At 37.8% G+C, this 18,398-nt stretch overlaps 1 protein-coding gene across 2 annotated transcripts in view; it reads left to right on the top strand.

The window, feature by feature from the left end:
* The window catches only part of znf704 (zinc finger protein 704), a 58,324-nt gene extending 50,247 nt beyond the window's left edge, over window positions 1-8,077 (top strand). The window contains exons 5-9 of one of the 2 annotated variants that reach the window (XM_048201331.1): window positions 742-842; window positions 4,227-4,485; window positions 5,280-5,390; window positions 5,749-5,846; window positions 7,951-8,077. In XM_048201331.1, coding sequence (XP_048057288.1) covers window positions 742-842; window positions 4,227-4,485; window positions 5,280-5,390; window positions 5,749-5,846; window positions 7,951-8,065 — 684 coding nt within the window. In that variant the 3' untranslated portion in view covers window positions 8,066-8,077. The remainder of the gene's footprint in view (window positions 1-741; window positions 843-4,226; window positions 4,486-5,279; window positions 5,391-5,748; window positions 5,847-7,950) is intronic. The other variant, XM_048201332.1, reaches the window with a different exon arrangement.
* The last annotated feature ends 10,321 nt before the right edge of the window (window positions 8,078-18,398 follow it).

Below are 18,398 nucleotides of genomic sequence, written 5' to 3'. Positions count from 1 at the left end.
TCTAGGAATTGCTGTGAAATCATGAGCTACCTCCAGACACATCAGTCAGTCATATCTCAATGTCTTTCTGGCAGAGTCTTTCCTAAATGAAGAAAAATGGCAAAGCTTTCTGCTTTGACCTTCAGCTGCCTTCTAGAGAGTTGACTTCAACACGAGGCACCAGCCAGTTTGAACTGTTGTTAATTAGTAGCTGGTTTATAGCACTGGGAATTGCGGCGCTGTTGTCATCCAGGGACATGGTGAACCGATTATGCGGGAATGAGCTGCTTTGTTTGCCAGACCAACACAATGGCCATCTAGAGAAAATTAAATTAGTGTCATGACAATGGTAAACAAACTACCGCACGCCACCCGGCATAAAAGCATATGTCGAGAGATCGAAGTATTAAGACTTTCATCTTCACTTATGCTCACTTGTGCTTTCAACTCGAGTGCGGTTTTGACACGGGAGCTGCAGCTCTCAAATGACAATTGTGTAATTAGTGCAGACACATTGTGTGAAAAATGACATGAGCTTTGAAAGACTGTGCTATAGTGTCACTCTCAATGCCGACCAATTACCAGCCTCAGAATAGAGCAAGAGAGACATCTAAGGTGGGCGTCCTGCTGAGGCTCTGGGTTCCGCTCTCACCTCTTGCATCCCCCCGTGTCAGTCTTTTGTGTGCATCTGAATGCTGGGTACAAGTGGTCTGCCAATTGATGTGGATTAGTGTACTCACTGTGCACCTGTGTCCTTGACAGAACTCCATGAAGGTGATGTTCAAGTGTCTGTGGAAGAACTGTGGGAAGGTCTTGAGCACAGCCGCCGGGATCCAGAGGCACATTCGAACCGTCCACCTGGGGTAAGACACCTGTGGTATCACAAAAAATTGTGTCTTATTCACTAACCACCCACAATACTTTTTAAAGGTGCCATCGAATTGAAAATTGAATTTACCTCGGCATAGTTGAATAACAAGAGTTCAGTACATGGAAATGACACACAGTGAGTCTCAAACACCATTGTTTCCTCCTTCTTATATAAATCTCATTTGTTTAAAAGACCTCCGAAGAACAGGCGAATCTCAACATAACATGACTGTTACGTAACAGTCGGGGTGTACGCCCCCAATATTTGCATATGCCAGCCCATGTTCAAGGCATTAGACAAGGGCAGCCAGTATTAACGTCTGGATGTGCACAGCTGAATCATCAGACTAGGTAAGCAAGCAAGAACAATAGTGAAAAATGGCAGATGGAGCGATAATAACTGACATGATCCATGATAACATGATATTTTTAGTGATATTTGTAAATTGTCTTTCTAAATGTTTCGTTAGCATGTTGCTAATGTACTGTTAAATGTGGTTAAAGTTACCATCGTTTCTTGTATTCACGGAGACAAGAGAGCCGTCGCTATTTTCATTTTTAAACACTTGCAGTCTGTATAATGCATAAACACATCTTTATTCTTTATAAATCTCTCCAACAGTGTAGCATTAGCCGTTAGCCACAGAGCACTATCAAACTCATTCAGAATCAAATGTAAACATCCAAATAAATACCATACTTACGCGATTAGACATGCTGCATGACGAACACTTGGTAAAGATCCAGTTTGAGGGTTATGTTAGCTCTGTGAACTTTGTTTATGCAACGATAGAGTCGAGAGCTCTGGGGGGGGGCGGAGAGCGCAAGCAATTAAAGGGGCCGCAGCCTGAATCGGCGCATTTCTAATTATGCCCCAAAGTAGGCAGTTAAAAAAATTAATAAAAAAAAATCTATGGGGTATTTTGAGCTGCAACTTCACAGACACATTCAGGGGACACCTTAGACTTATATTACATCTTGTAAAAAAACGTTCGATGGCACCTTTAAATGCACTGAACTAGCACAGTGTCATTGTTATTATTTTCTGCACAATTATGCCTCGTTTTATGTCAGTTAGGCTTGTCATAGTTCGTGCCTTATTTGTCTTGCGCAGTAACGGTAATACAAATTGTTAATGAGAAGGGTATTTGGTACATTACCATTCAAACGTTTGGGGTCAGTTAGATTTTTGATCATTTTTGATCAAAAGTGATAGTGAAGACATTTATAATCATTTCAAATAAATGCTATTCATCAAAGAATCCTGAAAAAATGTTCATGTTTCCACAAAAATATTAAGCAGCACATCTGTTTTGAACATTGATAATAATATGAAATGGTTCTTTAGCACCAAATCAGAATGATTTCCGAAGGATCATGTGACACTGAAGACTGGAGTAATGATGCTGAAAATTCAGTTTTTTCCATCACAGGACATGTGTAAAAGTCCATAAAGTATTGGAAAAAAATTTAATTCTGGCAGATTTTACTCATTCAGTGCATTTCCTGGTGTATTCGCCCTGATAATTAACACTTTTAAATGTCTAGGTTTTACATTTATTACCAACACACTTTTCATGTAATTTTCAAAACGTTTCATGGACACTTCATACTTCATATTTTCATACTCTTGGCTGACATCCATCACAGTGTACTCTGGATAGCCTATAGTGAGAGATGAGAGACAACAGGCTTCTCCTGATTCAATGTCAAAACATGAGACTAATTCCAGCAGGATTATCACCATGCTTACACTACTACTGCTGGGCACAAAGTAATGACAGCAAAGACCAGATGATTGTGAAGGAAGGTTTATGTTTCTCTAGGCTAAAGTCTAATTAAACCACACTTATGTCAGTACTGCTGTGAGCTACCAGGAGGATTTCTGAGAACTCATTTTCAGAAGTATGGTTCAGTGGAAGGACATGAGAAACTGACAGTTCTATGCATCAAGTAACAATTGAAACATTCAACGTATAAAGTTTTGTACAATATACCATACCATACTATACTACACCGCTGTTCAAAAGTATGGGGTCGGGTCAGTAGGATTATTTTTAATAAATACTTTTAAGGATGCATTAAATTGATCTAAAGTGACAGTAAAGACAATTATGTTATAATACAGTTACATCAGATTTCTATTTCAAATAAATGCTGATTTTTAACTTTCATCAAAGGATCCTGAAAAAAATGTATTGCAGCATCAACAACATTAAGCAACACAACTGTTTTCAACATTGATAATAATAAGAAATGTTTCTTAAGCACCAAATCAGCATGTTAGAATGATTTCTGAATGATCATGTGACATTATACTATGCAATACATATTATATACATTTCATTACACTGTAATCTACAACACTACACAATAAAATACCATAACACAGATCGTAGTTGATCTGTAAGGACCAGGCCCCACGGTTTGGAACGCATGTAATTTGTGGATTAGTTGCAGTGTTTATCCTTTATAGAGTAAAACCTTATCAATTGCATGTCTTGGCCAATTTAAAGTGATTTTAAACCATTCAAGTATAAGCAAAGGTGCAAGAGAACTTAATTTGGTAATTGCACGCTGTTTTCTATGCACATACATTTAAAGTGTGCACACAGAGAGCCACGTTTCAGACAGCGCGTGAACACAGAATTGAGTTCTTTTACATCTCCTTGCATTTGAACTGGCACATACACACAAAATTATCTCAAAATACCCATCTCGGCAAGTATTCTTGAAGTGAACATCAAGTTAACGAATATAGCTTTAAAGATTAATCTATATTTAATTTGTACAGTGAACACTATGCAGTGTTATTTTATACTTAATTATTACATTTCTGTACCGGAATGCTACTGTTAGACCTTGCTTTTATTTGTAACTTTGTTCTATTGTATGTGTATTTGTTCTTATTTATTACTGAAATTTGTCTTGTTCACTTGTCTTTAGTAATGTTTGAACTTTTTTTTTTGCTGACCTGAAAAATTATCATATTTGTGACTAATAAAACTATGATATGATCCGAACCGTGAGTTTTGTGATTGGTTGTACCCCTAATACTGTAGGACCATTATGTGTAATGTTGTCCATTTACGTAAAGTATAAATTAGTACAAAAATGTTTACTATTATAGTGTCAAAATGACATACAGAGTAAAATTAATTCATATTAAATCAACTTTGAAGCCTTTTTTTTTTTTTCAGTTTTAGTGTGGAAATACTGTGATTTGCTTTTATAGGGCTGTACAGTATGATGGAAAAGTATAGTATAGAATATAGTATAGAAACTTTAAAAAAATTATATTAATAGTGCACATTAGAAATGTTAAAGCAAGTCATAGTGTTGATATTACAATGTTTCAATGATCTGTCTCTCCTCAGGAGGAATTGTGACTCAGAGTGCAGTGACGGTGAGGAGGATTTCTATTACACTGAGATTAAGCTGAACACAGACTCTGTGGCGGACGGTTTGAGCAGTCTGTCTCCTGTGTCCCCGTCTGTGCTGTCTCCCCCGCCGAGTTTGGACCAGAGACAGCCGGATGGCACTAACGGGGCGAAGAGTGACAACAGCACCACCACCCCTCTCAGTCGCTCTGCTCCCAGCGCACTCTACCTAGTCCACACAGACCACGCCTACCAGGTACAGCCCATCCAATCGCAATGAGTTTATGCACATTTACATAACATTACATCACCAGAGAGATCCACTCTGATGCAGTACACAACCTCTAGACAGAAGTAAAATGAATATGACCTAGTAGTTTAATGCAATTACAGAAAGAAAGAAAAACATTTAATATTAGATAGCCTCAATATGACTGAAGACAGAGATTCAACAGGCCAAGCTGTGCATAAAGATGCCCCTCAATCACAATATGGAGGATGAAAAGGTCACAATGCATGAAGAGAATTATGATGGATGGGGATTGAGAACCACTGAACTAAACGCTGAAACTGAAAACCAAAGTGCAAAACAAAATAATAAAAACCCTGTTATATAATAATAACCCTGTTAAACAGTGTACTTCTGATCTGTTACAAAACAGAAAAATGAAATTTCTGTCATTAAGTTTGAACCATTGTAGTCACGTTGACTATTTTAACAATGTCTTTACTACTTTTCTGGACCTTGAATGTTGTAATTTCATTGCTTTCTATGGGACAAAAAACCTCTCGGATTTCATCAAAAATAGCTTAATTTGTGTTCCGAAGATGAACGAAGGTTTTACAGGGTTGCAACGACATGAGGGTGAGTAATTAATGACAGAAATTTCATTTTTGGGTGAACTAACCATGTAAATGACCAATAATAGGGTTACCAATAAAGAAAAGCCCACTGCTTGAATGCTAGATGTTTATAACATTATATACTAAAGCCCAGTCATAATCCCGGGCCCGTAGAGACTCTATATCAGTGTGACTGTCACTCCACAGGCCACAGCCCCTGTTACCATCCCCTCCACCAGCTCCACTGGCTTCACCCCCTCCAGCAGCAGTTTCAGTATCTCCTGGCAGTCCCCACCTGTCACTTTCACTGGCACCTCTGTGAGTAAACATACACACACACACTCCTGTGCCCATCACACACCTGCACACACTGATCTTCAGTGTGCCTTGCGTTAGACTGTCCCCTTATACACGCTGATTGTCTCTCATAATCACTCACTGATCTACCACAGTTTGGCCCCTCATTTGATTGACAGTGATGTCAGGTGACTCAAATATGCAAACACATCTCTGAGATAGATAACCAAATACCGAAACTCTCACAAAACAAGCTAAACAGACACCATTTTATACTCCGTGTTTCTGTAAATTACACTTTGAGGTTTTTATGACAGGAGATGGATGAATGATGTCTTTGGCCTTGTGTGAAGGATTTTAACTCTCTCTCTGACTGCAGGCCTCTCCCACTCACAGCCGGACACAGGGCTTTGGGGAGCAGCGCTCTCAGACCATTGCAGTGCTCTCGTCTCCCCCAAGAGCTGCAGGCTCACTCAGGTACAGTCTTAAATACACTTTAGTTCATTAAGAGTCATACACTTGAAGTAATGAATATTGTACTTTTAAAGGTGCCCTCGAATGAAAAATTGAATTTATCTTGGCATAGTTAAATAACAAGAGTTCAGTACATGGAAATGACATACAGTGAGTCTCAAACTCCATTGTTTCCTCCTTCTTATATAAATCTCATTTGTTTAAAAGACCTCAGAAGAACAGGCGAATCTCAACATAACACCGACTGTTACGTAATAGTCGGGGTGTACGCCCCCAACATTTGCATATGCCAGCCCACGTTTCCAACATTATAAAAGGCATTAGAGAAGGGCAGCCAGTAACGTCTGGATGTGCACAACCAAATCATCAGACTAGGTAAGCAAGCAAGAACAACAGCGAAAAATGGCAGATGGCGCAATAATAACTGACATGATCCATGATAACATGATATTTTTAGTGATATTTGTAAACTGTCTTTCTAAATGTTTCATTAGCATGTTGCTAATGTACTGTTAAATGTGGTTAAAGTTACCATTGTTTATTACTCTATTCATGGAGACAAGAGAGCCGTCGCTATTTTCATTTTGAAACACTTGCAGTCTGTATAATGCATTACACAACTTCATTCTTTATAAATCTCTCCAACAGTGTAGCATTAGCCGTTAGCCACGGAGCACTATCAAACTCATTCAAAATCAGAAGTAAACAATATAATAGTATACAATACTCACATAATCCGACGCATGCATGATGAACACTTTGTAAAGATCCATTTTGAGGGTTATATTAGCTGTGTAAACTTTAAGGCACTGTTTAAGGCAAGCGCGAGCTCTGTGGGCGGAGAGCACGGGATTTAAAGGGGCCTCAGCATAAAATCGGCGCGTTTATAATGATGCCCCAAAATAGGCAGTTAAAAAAATTAATAAAAAAAAATCTATGGGGTATTTTGAGCTGAAACTTCACAGACACATTCAGGGGACACCTTAGACTTACATTACATCTTTTAAAAACATAATCTAGGGCACCTTTAAAATGGCTGTGTAAAATAGTTAGACATGATGAATGTTGGAGGTGTGGCACTCGTAAGGGACATTCTTACACGTTTTATGAGTGTCCAAATCTAGTCGCACATCATAAAATCTGAGAGTAGAAAACTACAATTAACAATAAGTTCTGTTCTCTATGATGCCTGGAGCAAATCTGAAAATTAATATCCATTTTTTGTACTGTACATTATCATCTTGTCTAAATTCACTTGTTAATAATGATTGATTTTAGTTTTTAGTGTTTTAATTTAGAGAAATTATCCTCCAGAATGTGAATATCCTCACATTTTTATTTTATTTTGTTTTTACATTGATTGTATCCTGTTTGTTTATCATTATAATGATATAAACTGCTAAAATATAAATAACAAAAAATAAACTAATAATAATTTTAACAAATATGATTAAAGTTATGTACTCTCACATGAGATGAAAACTCCAGTCATATCATTGGCATTGAAAATGTTTATTCTGTATTTATATATAATAATACTATATTATTTGAGGTCACGTGACCTATGTCTTACTATTTCACAGTTAAAGGATTAGTTCACTTTAAAATTAAAATTACCCCAAGATTTACGCACCCTCAAGTCATCCTATGTGTATATGACTTTCTTCTTTCTGATGAACACAATCCGAGTTATATTAATAAATATCCTGACGCATCCAAGCTTTATAATGGCAGTGAACGTAAGAAAAGAAAGCGCATCCATTTTTCTTACACAAACGCATCATTTCACTCCAGAAGGTTATTATTAACCCACTGGAGCCGTGTGGAGTATGTTTATAATGGATGGATGCACTTTCTTCAGCTTTATACTTGTTGGTCTTGTTCACTGCTATTATAAAGCTTGGATGCATCAGTATATTTATTAATATATCTCCGATTGCGTTCATCAGAAAGAAGAAAGTCATATACACCTAGGATGGCTTGAGGGTGAGTAAATCTTGGAGGAATTTTCATTTTAAAGTGAACTAATGAACTTGCCTTGATCTCTTGATTTTGTTTGTTGGAACAATTTTTGTGAATCTCTGTTTGTCTTTTATGTGCTGTGCAGTAGGAAGTCACGAGGCGAGGGGAAGAAGTGTCGTAAGGTGTACGGCATGGAAAACAGAGACATGTGGTGCACGGCCTGCCGCTGGAAGAAAGCCTGCCAGAGATTTGTTGACTGAAACAGCTGAGACGGCTGAGACACGAAAACAGGGTGGGCTTCCTTTGCATGCATAGCATAATGAAAAACGTCCTTTCTCTTTGTTACTGACCACAGACCCACCCTGCCTCACCTTAAACTCAAGTGGACCCCAGGGGTCAAACCCTTATGCATTCCCTCCCAAACCAACGGACGCACTCTCAATCTTTGAAGATTCCCAACTCTCCCTTCAAGGCGAGTTGCTTTACACTGCAAAAAAAAAAGAAAAAGAAAAAAAAAGAAGACTTGTGATCCATCTCTTTTTGTTTGTGTTCGATATACTGCTTAAAACATTCTTGTCAGTTCCTAAAGGACCAGTTAGGGCAAGACCAGCCTATGTCGAAACTCTTTTTAAAAGAGAAGAAAGCTCTCTTTCAGACTGTGTGAGAGTGCTATAAAACAACCGGAGAAAGTGTTTCTTTTTCCATGGGCACTTTTTCCACATTTCTCCTGCCCATTTTACTACAGGTTAAGGGATGGACAGCCAGAAAACTCTGTCTTCTCAAGAATGTACCACCACAGGGTTTGTTTTGGGATGTTGACTGGACAGCTCTCTTGAGTTCATCAATGCAAAAAAAAAAAAAAAAGTATGGGAAGAGAAGGACTTTCAGCTCCCCTTTTCAGCCGTGTTGTCACAAGCAATTGCACCTACAAAGGACGGATTTTATATCTCTGGTTTTATATTTGCGTTTACCAATAGGACATTTCTTTCAGGGATGCGATCAGTAAAAGCAAAACCAGCAGTTAGATTTAACAGCAGAGAACTCAGTGCTTTTTGTCACAGGAATATCTTCTTGCTACCAAAAAGGGTTTTTTACGTGCCATTTTTTTTCTTTTTTTTTTTTGCTATGTGTGTAACTGACTTCAGCTGAATGAAGTACAAAGACTGCAATCATTTAAACCCAACAGCACAGACTTGCATCGAAGTTAGCAGTCGCAAGAACCAGCCATTCAGGCAACGCAACCTTTCCTTCCCATCGGACTCCATCAGCAGGAATGAACTGCATTCATATTAGAGCCATAAATGAGCCCGCGGTGGTTTCACACCACAGTCTGTTGCCTATAGAGGTTCGACCAACATGCCTGAGTAAAGAGTATGAAAACTCTACATAGTGGTTAATTTTACCTCTGAAAGGTGAAAAGCTCTTTACCTCTCACCTTTTTCCTGACCTCACAGGTTTAAGTAGGAAGTAATAAAAATAGCAAATGCCACATCTACTCCAGCACAGGATCTCATGCTGGAAGCACTCAGATGTGGAGGTGTTATTCTTCTGTACTTGGTACAGTATCGTGTAACATGGTAGAACGCTGGTTGCAGCAGGATGGACGTCTTTTCACGATGTGCTTCTTTGCAAAAGATGACCAGGATAGAATGAAATTTGATGTTGACATGTTTGGCTTTCAAGGAATACGGCAGCTCAGTTGGCAAACATAATCTGGCACTATTTTGGTGGCTCTGATACAGTCTAACATGACATTGTCTACATACGTAACATCAACACAAGCTAGTTAACTCATCATATGCATGCAAACAGTGTTAATTGTGATCAGCACAATTGTCTGTTTCTGTTTTGTTCATCACATGGTTCCGCTCTCGCTTACTGTCGATATGTGTATATAGATAAGGTATACGGTATTCATTTCTCCAAAATGAAATGTTTTACTCCCAAAATAACACTTGGTTTTATTGGTAGAACATGAAGTAAGGCTTTGTTCACACTTCACAAAACTCCGAATTGGTTTCAAATCCAATTTCAAATTATACAATATCCTATGTATCTACATTGGTTAATTTAGGAATGATGTAACCATCAGGATGATGGCAAGAGACTGAAAAACATCTTAAAGTTGGTAGACTACTTGTAAAAGCTACTTGAAATATGATTTGTTTGTTTACATTGAGATGCATTCTGATTCAAACTGATTTCACACCTGATATGGACGTAGTTTAGATCTACGAAACCAAAATCTAATTTTTGCTGCTTATCTGAATAAATCCATAGATTAGAAATAAAAAACAGAACATTTTGAATGTGAATCTACAATTAAAATCCGTGTAAAATCGATATACGTTTAAATATTCAAATAGCATCTCCAAAACAAAAACAATTTTAAACTGCCATTGATTTAGTGTGCTTTGAGTCTTGTTCATGTTTATCAAACAAGATATATATGACTGTTTTTGCATTTGGATCTATCATTTTTCTATTTTACCCACGTTTTGTTGACACAATTCAACAGATCTTGCAAGGAAAAGGTCTCAAGGGTTTTGCGTCTTTCTGTATGGCTGGAGGCAACCTGTTTGTGAAAGCACAGCTATACTGAAGCCACACACCAGCACCCAAGGGCTCTAGCACTCCAATTCTACTCCAATGCCCATCAAAACACTTTGTGATCTTATGCCAGAGTTGAAGATGAGTTTCAGTCATTAATAGCTGCATATTTTGGCCCCTCAGCTGGTGTGAGGAACATCTCAGAGGCTGCTGCTTGTCGCTCCGTTCCCTTTCTGGTGCTATCATAGACCAAAGGGTCTGAGAGATCTCATGCGTGTTTTACGTAAGAGGGCAAGCTGATGTCTCCAACTGTTTACACTCGGAATATACTTGTGGAAACTCTTTTCATCGTGTTTCCTACAAATGAGACCGAGGTCATTTTTAGGAGCGAGTTTTGGTAACATATTTCTAAATGCTCTTGCCTCGGATAAGCTGTTGTGTGAAGTTATTTGTACGTAACATCACGGTGCATTTAATTTCTAATGATGTTTCACACACTTGTCACCATGGTGCTTCGGCTGCGGTTTTGTTAGCTAGGCCACGGCGCATCACTCGTGTTCATCAGGGGTGCTAGTTTCCTTGTGCACTGGCCTTTGTTTTGTTGTACAGCATGAAATCGAACAGACACACGGTGCATATCAAGCTGCAACAAGTAGGTTGTGTTTTCACTATTTTCCTTGTTAATGGCCAACTTCGTTCACAAGTTAAACAATATATAATGTACCTACAATACATATATAAGCTACCTGGTAAACAGTATTTAGGATGCTGCTCATGAATACCTACTTGGGTCCATGTCTCATAGTAATGCAGTACCAAGCTATTATTGTTCAGATCCCGTGGGACACCAAGGTGTTAGCTATCTTTAACCTATAAGTAGTCTTTTCTGGTTCTGTGTAAACATACCGTATAGGACAGATAATAACCAAGATAACTAATAATGCTGTTATATTACTCAAAATGTGTAACTGTTCTGATCCATATTCTAAGCTACTTTAACACACCGGTGTACAGATTCTAGGGAACAGAATAAGATGCTTCCTGTTCTGAACTTTCACCGGGTCCAGAGTTTAACATGCTAGCTAGGTGCTTTAAAAGAGGCAGACAATTCTCGCCATCTCTTTTCCCACACGTCGAAAATGGGATGTTAATCGGATACCCATATGGCTTTTGTTGGTATTAGTGTTGGATCTGTGCAGATGTTTAGGGTGGGTGTGTGTATCCTATGTCAGACTTACCCAATCTGACTGTCTTTGCGTAGACTGAATCGTTTGTGTAACTCCAAACCGCCACTCAGCTATAGCCAGATGGCAGATGGGCCACTCAGTAGTCTACTTACATAACTTGCATGTTTGTGTCGAACCACAAACGGCAAGAACGAGTAGAGGCTGAAGATAGTGCCGAGACTGAGTCTGCAAAAAAAAAAAAAAAAAGTCGAAATGAACATTCCAGACTGCACATTTAAATCTTTTTGTTATGAAACGGTGTCATCATGATAGAACTTGCTCACTCTTATAGGGATTATAATCTCAGCTGTCATTGGACAGTATTGGCATTCTGCAATGCATAGTACCGACAAATGAGCTGCCAGGTCCCCATGGTGCGTGATCAAGTAATGTCTATCCTAGTTCAGGGGGTCGAGAGGGAGCCTGAGAGGTTTTGTTTTTGTTTTCTGTGGAGGGGGACAGTCCCTCTGATCGCTTTCAGGAATGTATTTGTATGAGGATATATAGGAGTCTGACTGTGCCTTGGTGAGGTCTGATATTGTGCGTGGAGATGCACAGAAAAGCAAAGGAATGTTTCTGGTGTCGGCTTGTCTGAGTTCATCATTTCGTCTGGATTTAAATGTGTGGGAGTGGAGGCCCCTTTTTTACTGATTTAAGGACTAGCTCTTGCTTTTTTCTGCTCAAAGAGTCTTTTGATGAATTTGAAGCTTGGGGATGGGGTCGTCTTTTCCCGGCTGTGCTTTGTAAACGATTTTTAGCTACAATATTGTAGTTGTTTTTGTCTTGTTGTTTTCATCTCCGGTTTTGGAAACGCAGCGGGAAACATTTAATCAACATTTCAAGCAGGGGTTTGTTGAATACGGCTGCGTTTTTAAAGATCGGGGAATGTTTTTCTTACAAGATGCTTAAACAGTGAGATCATCCATTATTGTCAGAGACTAAAACTCCAGTCTAACAGATAGGACCATGCACAGAAGATCTTAGGGTTATGAATCACAAGCTTGGTCAGATTCAGATACCGATTTTTGCTTTCCATCGTCTTTCAAAGTAGGGCTACATGATTTGGGGAAAAAATTGAATTGCGATTTTTGTTGTTGTTTTTTTTACCCTGATAAAAATTATGATTTGCAACTTAAAATGAGATTTAAAAAAAATAAAAAAAAAATTGTTTGTAGGGCTGCACAATTTAGCCACAATTTTGTAATTTATATATCAATATAACATATGACTTTATAATAATAATAATACTGTAAAATTGCATTATTATTATTATTATTATTATTATTGAATTAAAATAATAAGAGAAATGTTACTAATTTAATATTTTACTGTAAAATAAGAATCAAGTATTTAAGAAAAATAATATAATAATGTTATTTTACAGTACAAATGTATAATAACATTATTATATGGCTGTCTTATTTAATTTTCAAGTGTTAAAGGATTAGTTCACTTTGTAATCAAAATTACCCCATGATTTACTCACCCTTAAAGGGTTAGTTCACCCAAAAATGAAAATTATGTCATTAATGACTCACCCTCATGTCGTTCCAAACCCGTAAGACCTCCGTTCGTCTTCAGAACACAGTTTAAGATATTTTAGATTTAGTCCGAGAGCTTTCTGTCCCTCCATTGAAAATGTTTGTACGATATACTGTCCATGTCCAGAAAGGTAATAAAAACATCATCAAAGTAGTCCATGTGACATCAGTGGGTTAGTTAGAAGTTTTTGAAGCATCTAAAATACATTTTGGTTCAAAAATAACAAAAAATATGACTTTATTCAGCATTGTCTTCTCTTCCGGGTCTGTGTATATCCACAGTGACGCTGCTTCTTCTTCTACGGCGGTTGGCATCCAGCTTATTGGTGCATTACTGCCCCCTTCTGCTCCGGACTGTGACGCGATTAGGACATCCGCGACATGCACACCTACGCACCATTTCAAAAAAATATAGCAATACCAAAATACAAACAATGTAGAATAGCTTGAATACAGCGTGCGTCTCCCTCAGACTGTAAACGAAGATCGGGCGAACTATATAACACGTCATCAGCGTCACTGTCCGGAGCAGAAGGTGGCGGTAATGCACCAATAAGCTGGATGCCAACCGCCGTAGAAGAAGAAGAAGCAGCGTCACTGTGGATATACACAGACCCGGAAGAGAAGACAATGCTGAATAAAGTCATATTTTTTGTTATTTTTGAACCAAAATGTATTTTAGATGCTTCAAAAACTTCTAACTAACCCACTGATGTCACATGGACTACTTTGATGATGTTTTTATTACTTTTCTGGACATGGACAGTGCACCGTACCTACACTTTCAATGGAGGAACAGAAAGCTCTCGGACTAAATCTAAAATATCTTAAACTGTGTTCTGAAGATGAACGGAGGTCTTACGGGTTTGGAACGACATGAGGGTGAGTCGTTAATGACATAATTTTCATTTTTGGGTGAACTAACCCTTTAAGCCATCCTAGGTGTATATGACTTTCTTCTTTCAGGCTAATACAATCAAAGTTATATTAATAATCACCCTGATGCTCCAAAGCTTTATAATGGCAGTGCACGGAAACCACCTGTTTGAAGCTTGAAAAAAAAAAAAAAAAAAAGGTCCATTCATCCATTATAATCGTACTCCACACGGCTCTGGGGGGTTAATCAAGGCCTTCTGAAGCGAAGCGAAGCATTTGTGTACGAAAAATATCCATATTTAACAAGTTATAAAGTAAAATGTCTAGCTTCCACCAGACCGCCTTCCGTATTTAACTATTACAAAAACAGTAAATTTCGTAAGTTGAATACGGAAGGTGTATTGAACTGCGAGAGGAGTTACACTTTCTTCCTAAGTTGAATACAGAAGGCGGTCTGGTGGAAGCTAGTTATTTTACTTTATAATGTGTTAAATGTGGATATTTTTTCTTATACAAACGCATCGCTTCACTTCAGAAGGCCGGAGCCCTGTAGAATACATTTATGATGGATGGATGCACTTTCTTGAGCTTCAAACTTGTTGGCCCCGTTCACTGTCATTATGAAGCTTGGGAGCATCAGGGTGATTATTAATATAACTCAGTTTGTGTTCATCAGAAAGAAGAAAGTCATATACTCCTAGGATAGCTTGAGGGTGAGTAAATCATGGGGTTTTAAAGTGAACTAATCCTTTAAACCATCAAGCTTTTATTTTAGCAAAAAACTGCATGGAGCCCTTAAAGCTTCTCTTTCATAGACAACAGCCATTTTTGAGAAAACAATTGCCGCATGTTGTGATTCCAAATGCACAAGCGACCCAAACTCAGAGCACATGCAGAGATGAGTTTGTGTGGAGCAGCATTTACTGCCAACCGAGCCGCTCTGAGACACTGACAACACTGGATGGGGAGCTGCTCGCATGTAAACAAACACAGTGCCGCGCTTCCCTATGAAACACGCAGCACTTGTACTTACTGAAATCGCAGCCTTTGTGATTTTATTATTGCACTAAGCCATTTCAGTTTTATTTCGATTAATCATGCAGCCCTATTTCAAAGGATCCCAGAGAAAAACACATTTCTATCTCAAGCCTTGGGTTGTGAGAAAGAAAAACAACAATAGCCCATCCAAAAAGGACAGCATGGGAAAGTAGGCTAAGCGCTCTGAATGGATTATCTCACTGCTGACCATTGTCAATCAAGAACCATGTTAACCTCAAGAACTCAAAGACTGTCGCACTGGATTTTTACACTTTTTCAAGTATTTACTTATCTAACTGTATTTTTTAATACTGCATGTGCATGCTGAAGAAAACAAACAAAAAAATATATGATCTGAATTTATGAATGTGTTGTTTGTGATGTTTTATCTGTAAAAACAGGCACAGGGCAGGCAGGCTGCTGTAAATATAGGAATTACTTGCAAAAACCACTTCCTCTGAAAAGGTATTTATTTTCATCATGCGATTTCAGCATATTTGAAGAGTCACACATTTTCATGGTATGTTCTGCTACAAAGGGCTTCCTTAAAGGGACAGTTAAACACCAATAAATAAATAAACATTAACTTTACCCTCATTTGTTTCCAAACCCATACGATTTTCATTTTTCTGAGATGTTTTGAAAATTTTCAGTCTCAGTAACCAAATGCAACAGGCAAAGTTTGAATATGCAGATGTGCAATTAATTTATTTCTTCAGAACACTTATACAGCTCAAAAGTCCTCGACTATTTTTAAGGGACTTTTATGTTGTTGTTGTTGTTGTTGTTTTGTATGAGGAAAAACGCAGCATGAACATTCTTCAAAACATCTCCTTTTGTGTTTAACATAAGAAAGTAATTCATACAGATTTAGAACAACTTGAAGGTGAGTAAATGACAATTTTTATTTATTTTATTGGTGAACTGTCCCTTTAAGAAAGAGTGCTCGAAACTGATTGGCTGAAGCGCTGAGAGAAACTACCACATTCTTCAGTCATTCCACTGCAAAAGCCAAATTTGTGTGGCTTCTTCTTTGACCTGTTCTATACTTAGCAGCATGTGCTCACATTTAGTGAATGGGGGGGATGCCATAAAAACAAACAGATGCTGACAATAAAATAACCAGCTTAAGACCGCCATAGCAGAGGCTATAATAACAAACGCCTGACAGATACTACTTAAGCAATTTCGAAATGATTTAAATCAGAGGACCAGTTCATCTCAAGGACCAATGTAGTCAGCCCAAACTGTGCTTTTTTTTATTTTAGTTCACACATTCTGTCCCATTGTCTGTTCTTTTGACATTCCTGATTTTAAAAGTATTGTTTGATGTTAAGGACGGGCATCTGATGCCCTGTGCACATGATGGAAGTCTACTGTTTAAAGAGAAAAGGGGAAAACTCAGGATGTCTTCATCTTTGCATGCCACTGCTAGCAGGAAAAAAAAAAAGATGCAGCAGTTGAGTTGTAAAGCCATAAAGGAAAAGAGGTGTTTGGGTGATCCATGCCATTTACCAAAATTATTGTTTTGACCAGTAAGCAATGTCTAGACTATATTCAATAACTGTGTATAATCCATTATTGCACATTGACTATATGTATATTGAAGCTGTTCATTTAAGAAGGTACTTGATGTCTCTATGCCAATGTGAATTATAAAGTCATTGATGGGGGACAGATTTTATTGTAGATGCAATAGCTATGAATGTAGCTATGAATAAATGGATGGTTTATTTATATGCTTATAAAAGAAATTGATATTGTTATCCAGAAGAGGGACACCCTTGAAATTGGCGGGTTTTCACGAAAAAAAAAATTGAACTGGATTGTACCATATTATTCATATAACTTTGTGACATTAACACTAACGAACTGAGGATTACAGTTGAAATTGTTACTAAGCTTCAAAAGAAACCCAAAGATTATCTCTCAAATTTGACATGATATAACACAGCTAATAGCAAGTAAACTATATGAATGTCACTTAAACTAAAAAAAAAACAATAAGGGGCCGTTTACACAGAATGTGTTTTTCCATTCCAATACGCTATTTTCCATTTAAACGCGATATATTAGCAAGTTGGCATGGCAACTGTTTTATTTGAAGGCTACATGGCGCTCAAGTTAAAATAAGTTCAACCCTTAAAAAAGCACATCTGTAGACCTTGTGTTTTTTCCCACTTCACTGACCGACGCATTTTCACTGCAAAAATGTGTTCTTGGTGCTGTCACATTTTTTATTTCGGCTATTAGCGAAATTTTGCTAGCAAGACGTACTATTAACTCAAAGGTTACTTCCAAATATTAGTATATTACTATATTAGTACTATATTAGTAAACGCTGCAAAATCGAGTGTTAACAGTTCAACAAATGTGAATCCAATGTTCGTCTTGTCCAAAATTCCAAATCGCTTGGATTCCTATTGAGATGCCTTGCATTTTGCCTGAGGAATTTCGCCAAACAAAGCTAAATGTGACTGCACCTTTAAAGGATTAGTTCACTTTCAAATAAAATCTTCCTGATAATTTACTCACCCCCATGTCATCCAAGATGTTCATGTCTTTCTTTCTTCAGTCGAAAAGAAATTAAGGTTTTTGATGAAAACATTCCAGGATTTTTCTTCTTATAGTGGACTTCAATGGCCTCCAAACGGTTGAAGGTCAAAATTACAGTTTCAGTGCAGCTTCAAAGGGCTCTAAATGATACCAGACACGGAATAAGGGTCTTATCTAGCAAAACGATTGGTCATTTTCGAAAAAAATGCTTTAAAAACACAAATGATCGCCTTGTACATGCTTCTACTTTCCGTATTCTTCAAAAAGCTTACGCTGTATGTCCTACGCCTTCCCTATTCTACTTACGGAACGAACAAAGAGCCAGTTTTGTTTTTTTCCGTAAGTAGAATAGGGAAGGCGTAGGACATACAGCTAGATAAGACTCTTATTCTTCGTCTGGTATCGTTTAAAGCTGCACTGAAACTGTAATTTTGACCTTCAACCGTCTGGAGGCCATTGAAGTCCACTATAAGGAGAATAATCCTGGAATGTTTTCATCAAAAACTTAACTTCTCATCGACTGAAGAAAGAAAGACATGAACATCTTGGGTGACATGGGGGTGAGTAAATTATCAGGAAATTTTTATTTGAAAGTGTACTAATCCTTTAAGGTCCATCAAAATAAACTGGTCGTTGTGTTTAAGAACAAGAGCGCAGCGGAACTAAAAAGAACTCGGGGTCTCCAAACTTAAAAAACGTGGTTCAACGGCCTAAGTGTAATAAATGTTTAAATAAAAAAAAAAACAATTGAAAGTCAGTGACCTTCATCTTTTAAAAGAGTTCTTTTCTATCCCTCAACGCTGCTT

Source organism: Megalobrama amblycephala, linkage group LG9 (genome assembly GCF_018812025.1).
Source record: "Megalobrama amblycephala isolate DHTTF-2021 linkage group LG9, ASM1881202v1, whole genome shotgun sequence".
NCBI lineage: Eukaryota > Metazoa > Chordata > Actinopteri > Cypriniformes > Xenocyprididae > Megalobrama > Megalobrama amblycephala.
The sequence above is the reverse complement of the archived record's forward strand: the minus strand, read 5'-3'. Positions and strand labels throughout refer to the sequence as shown.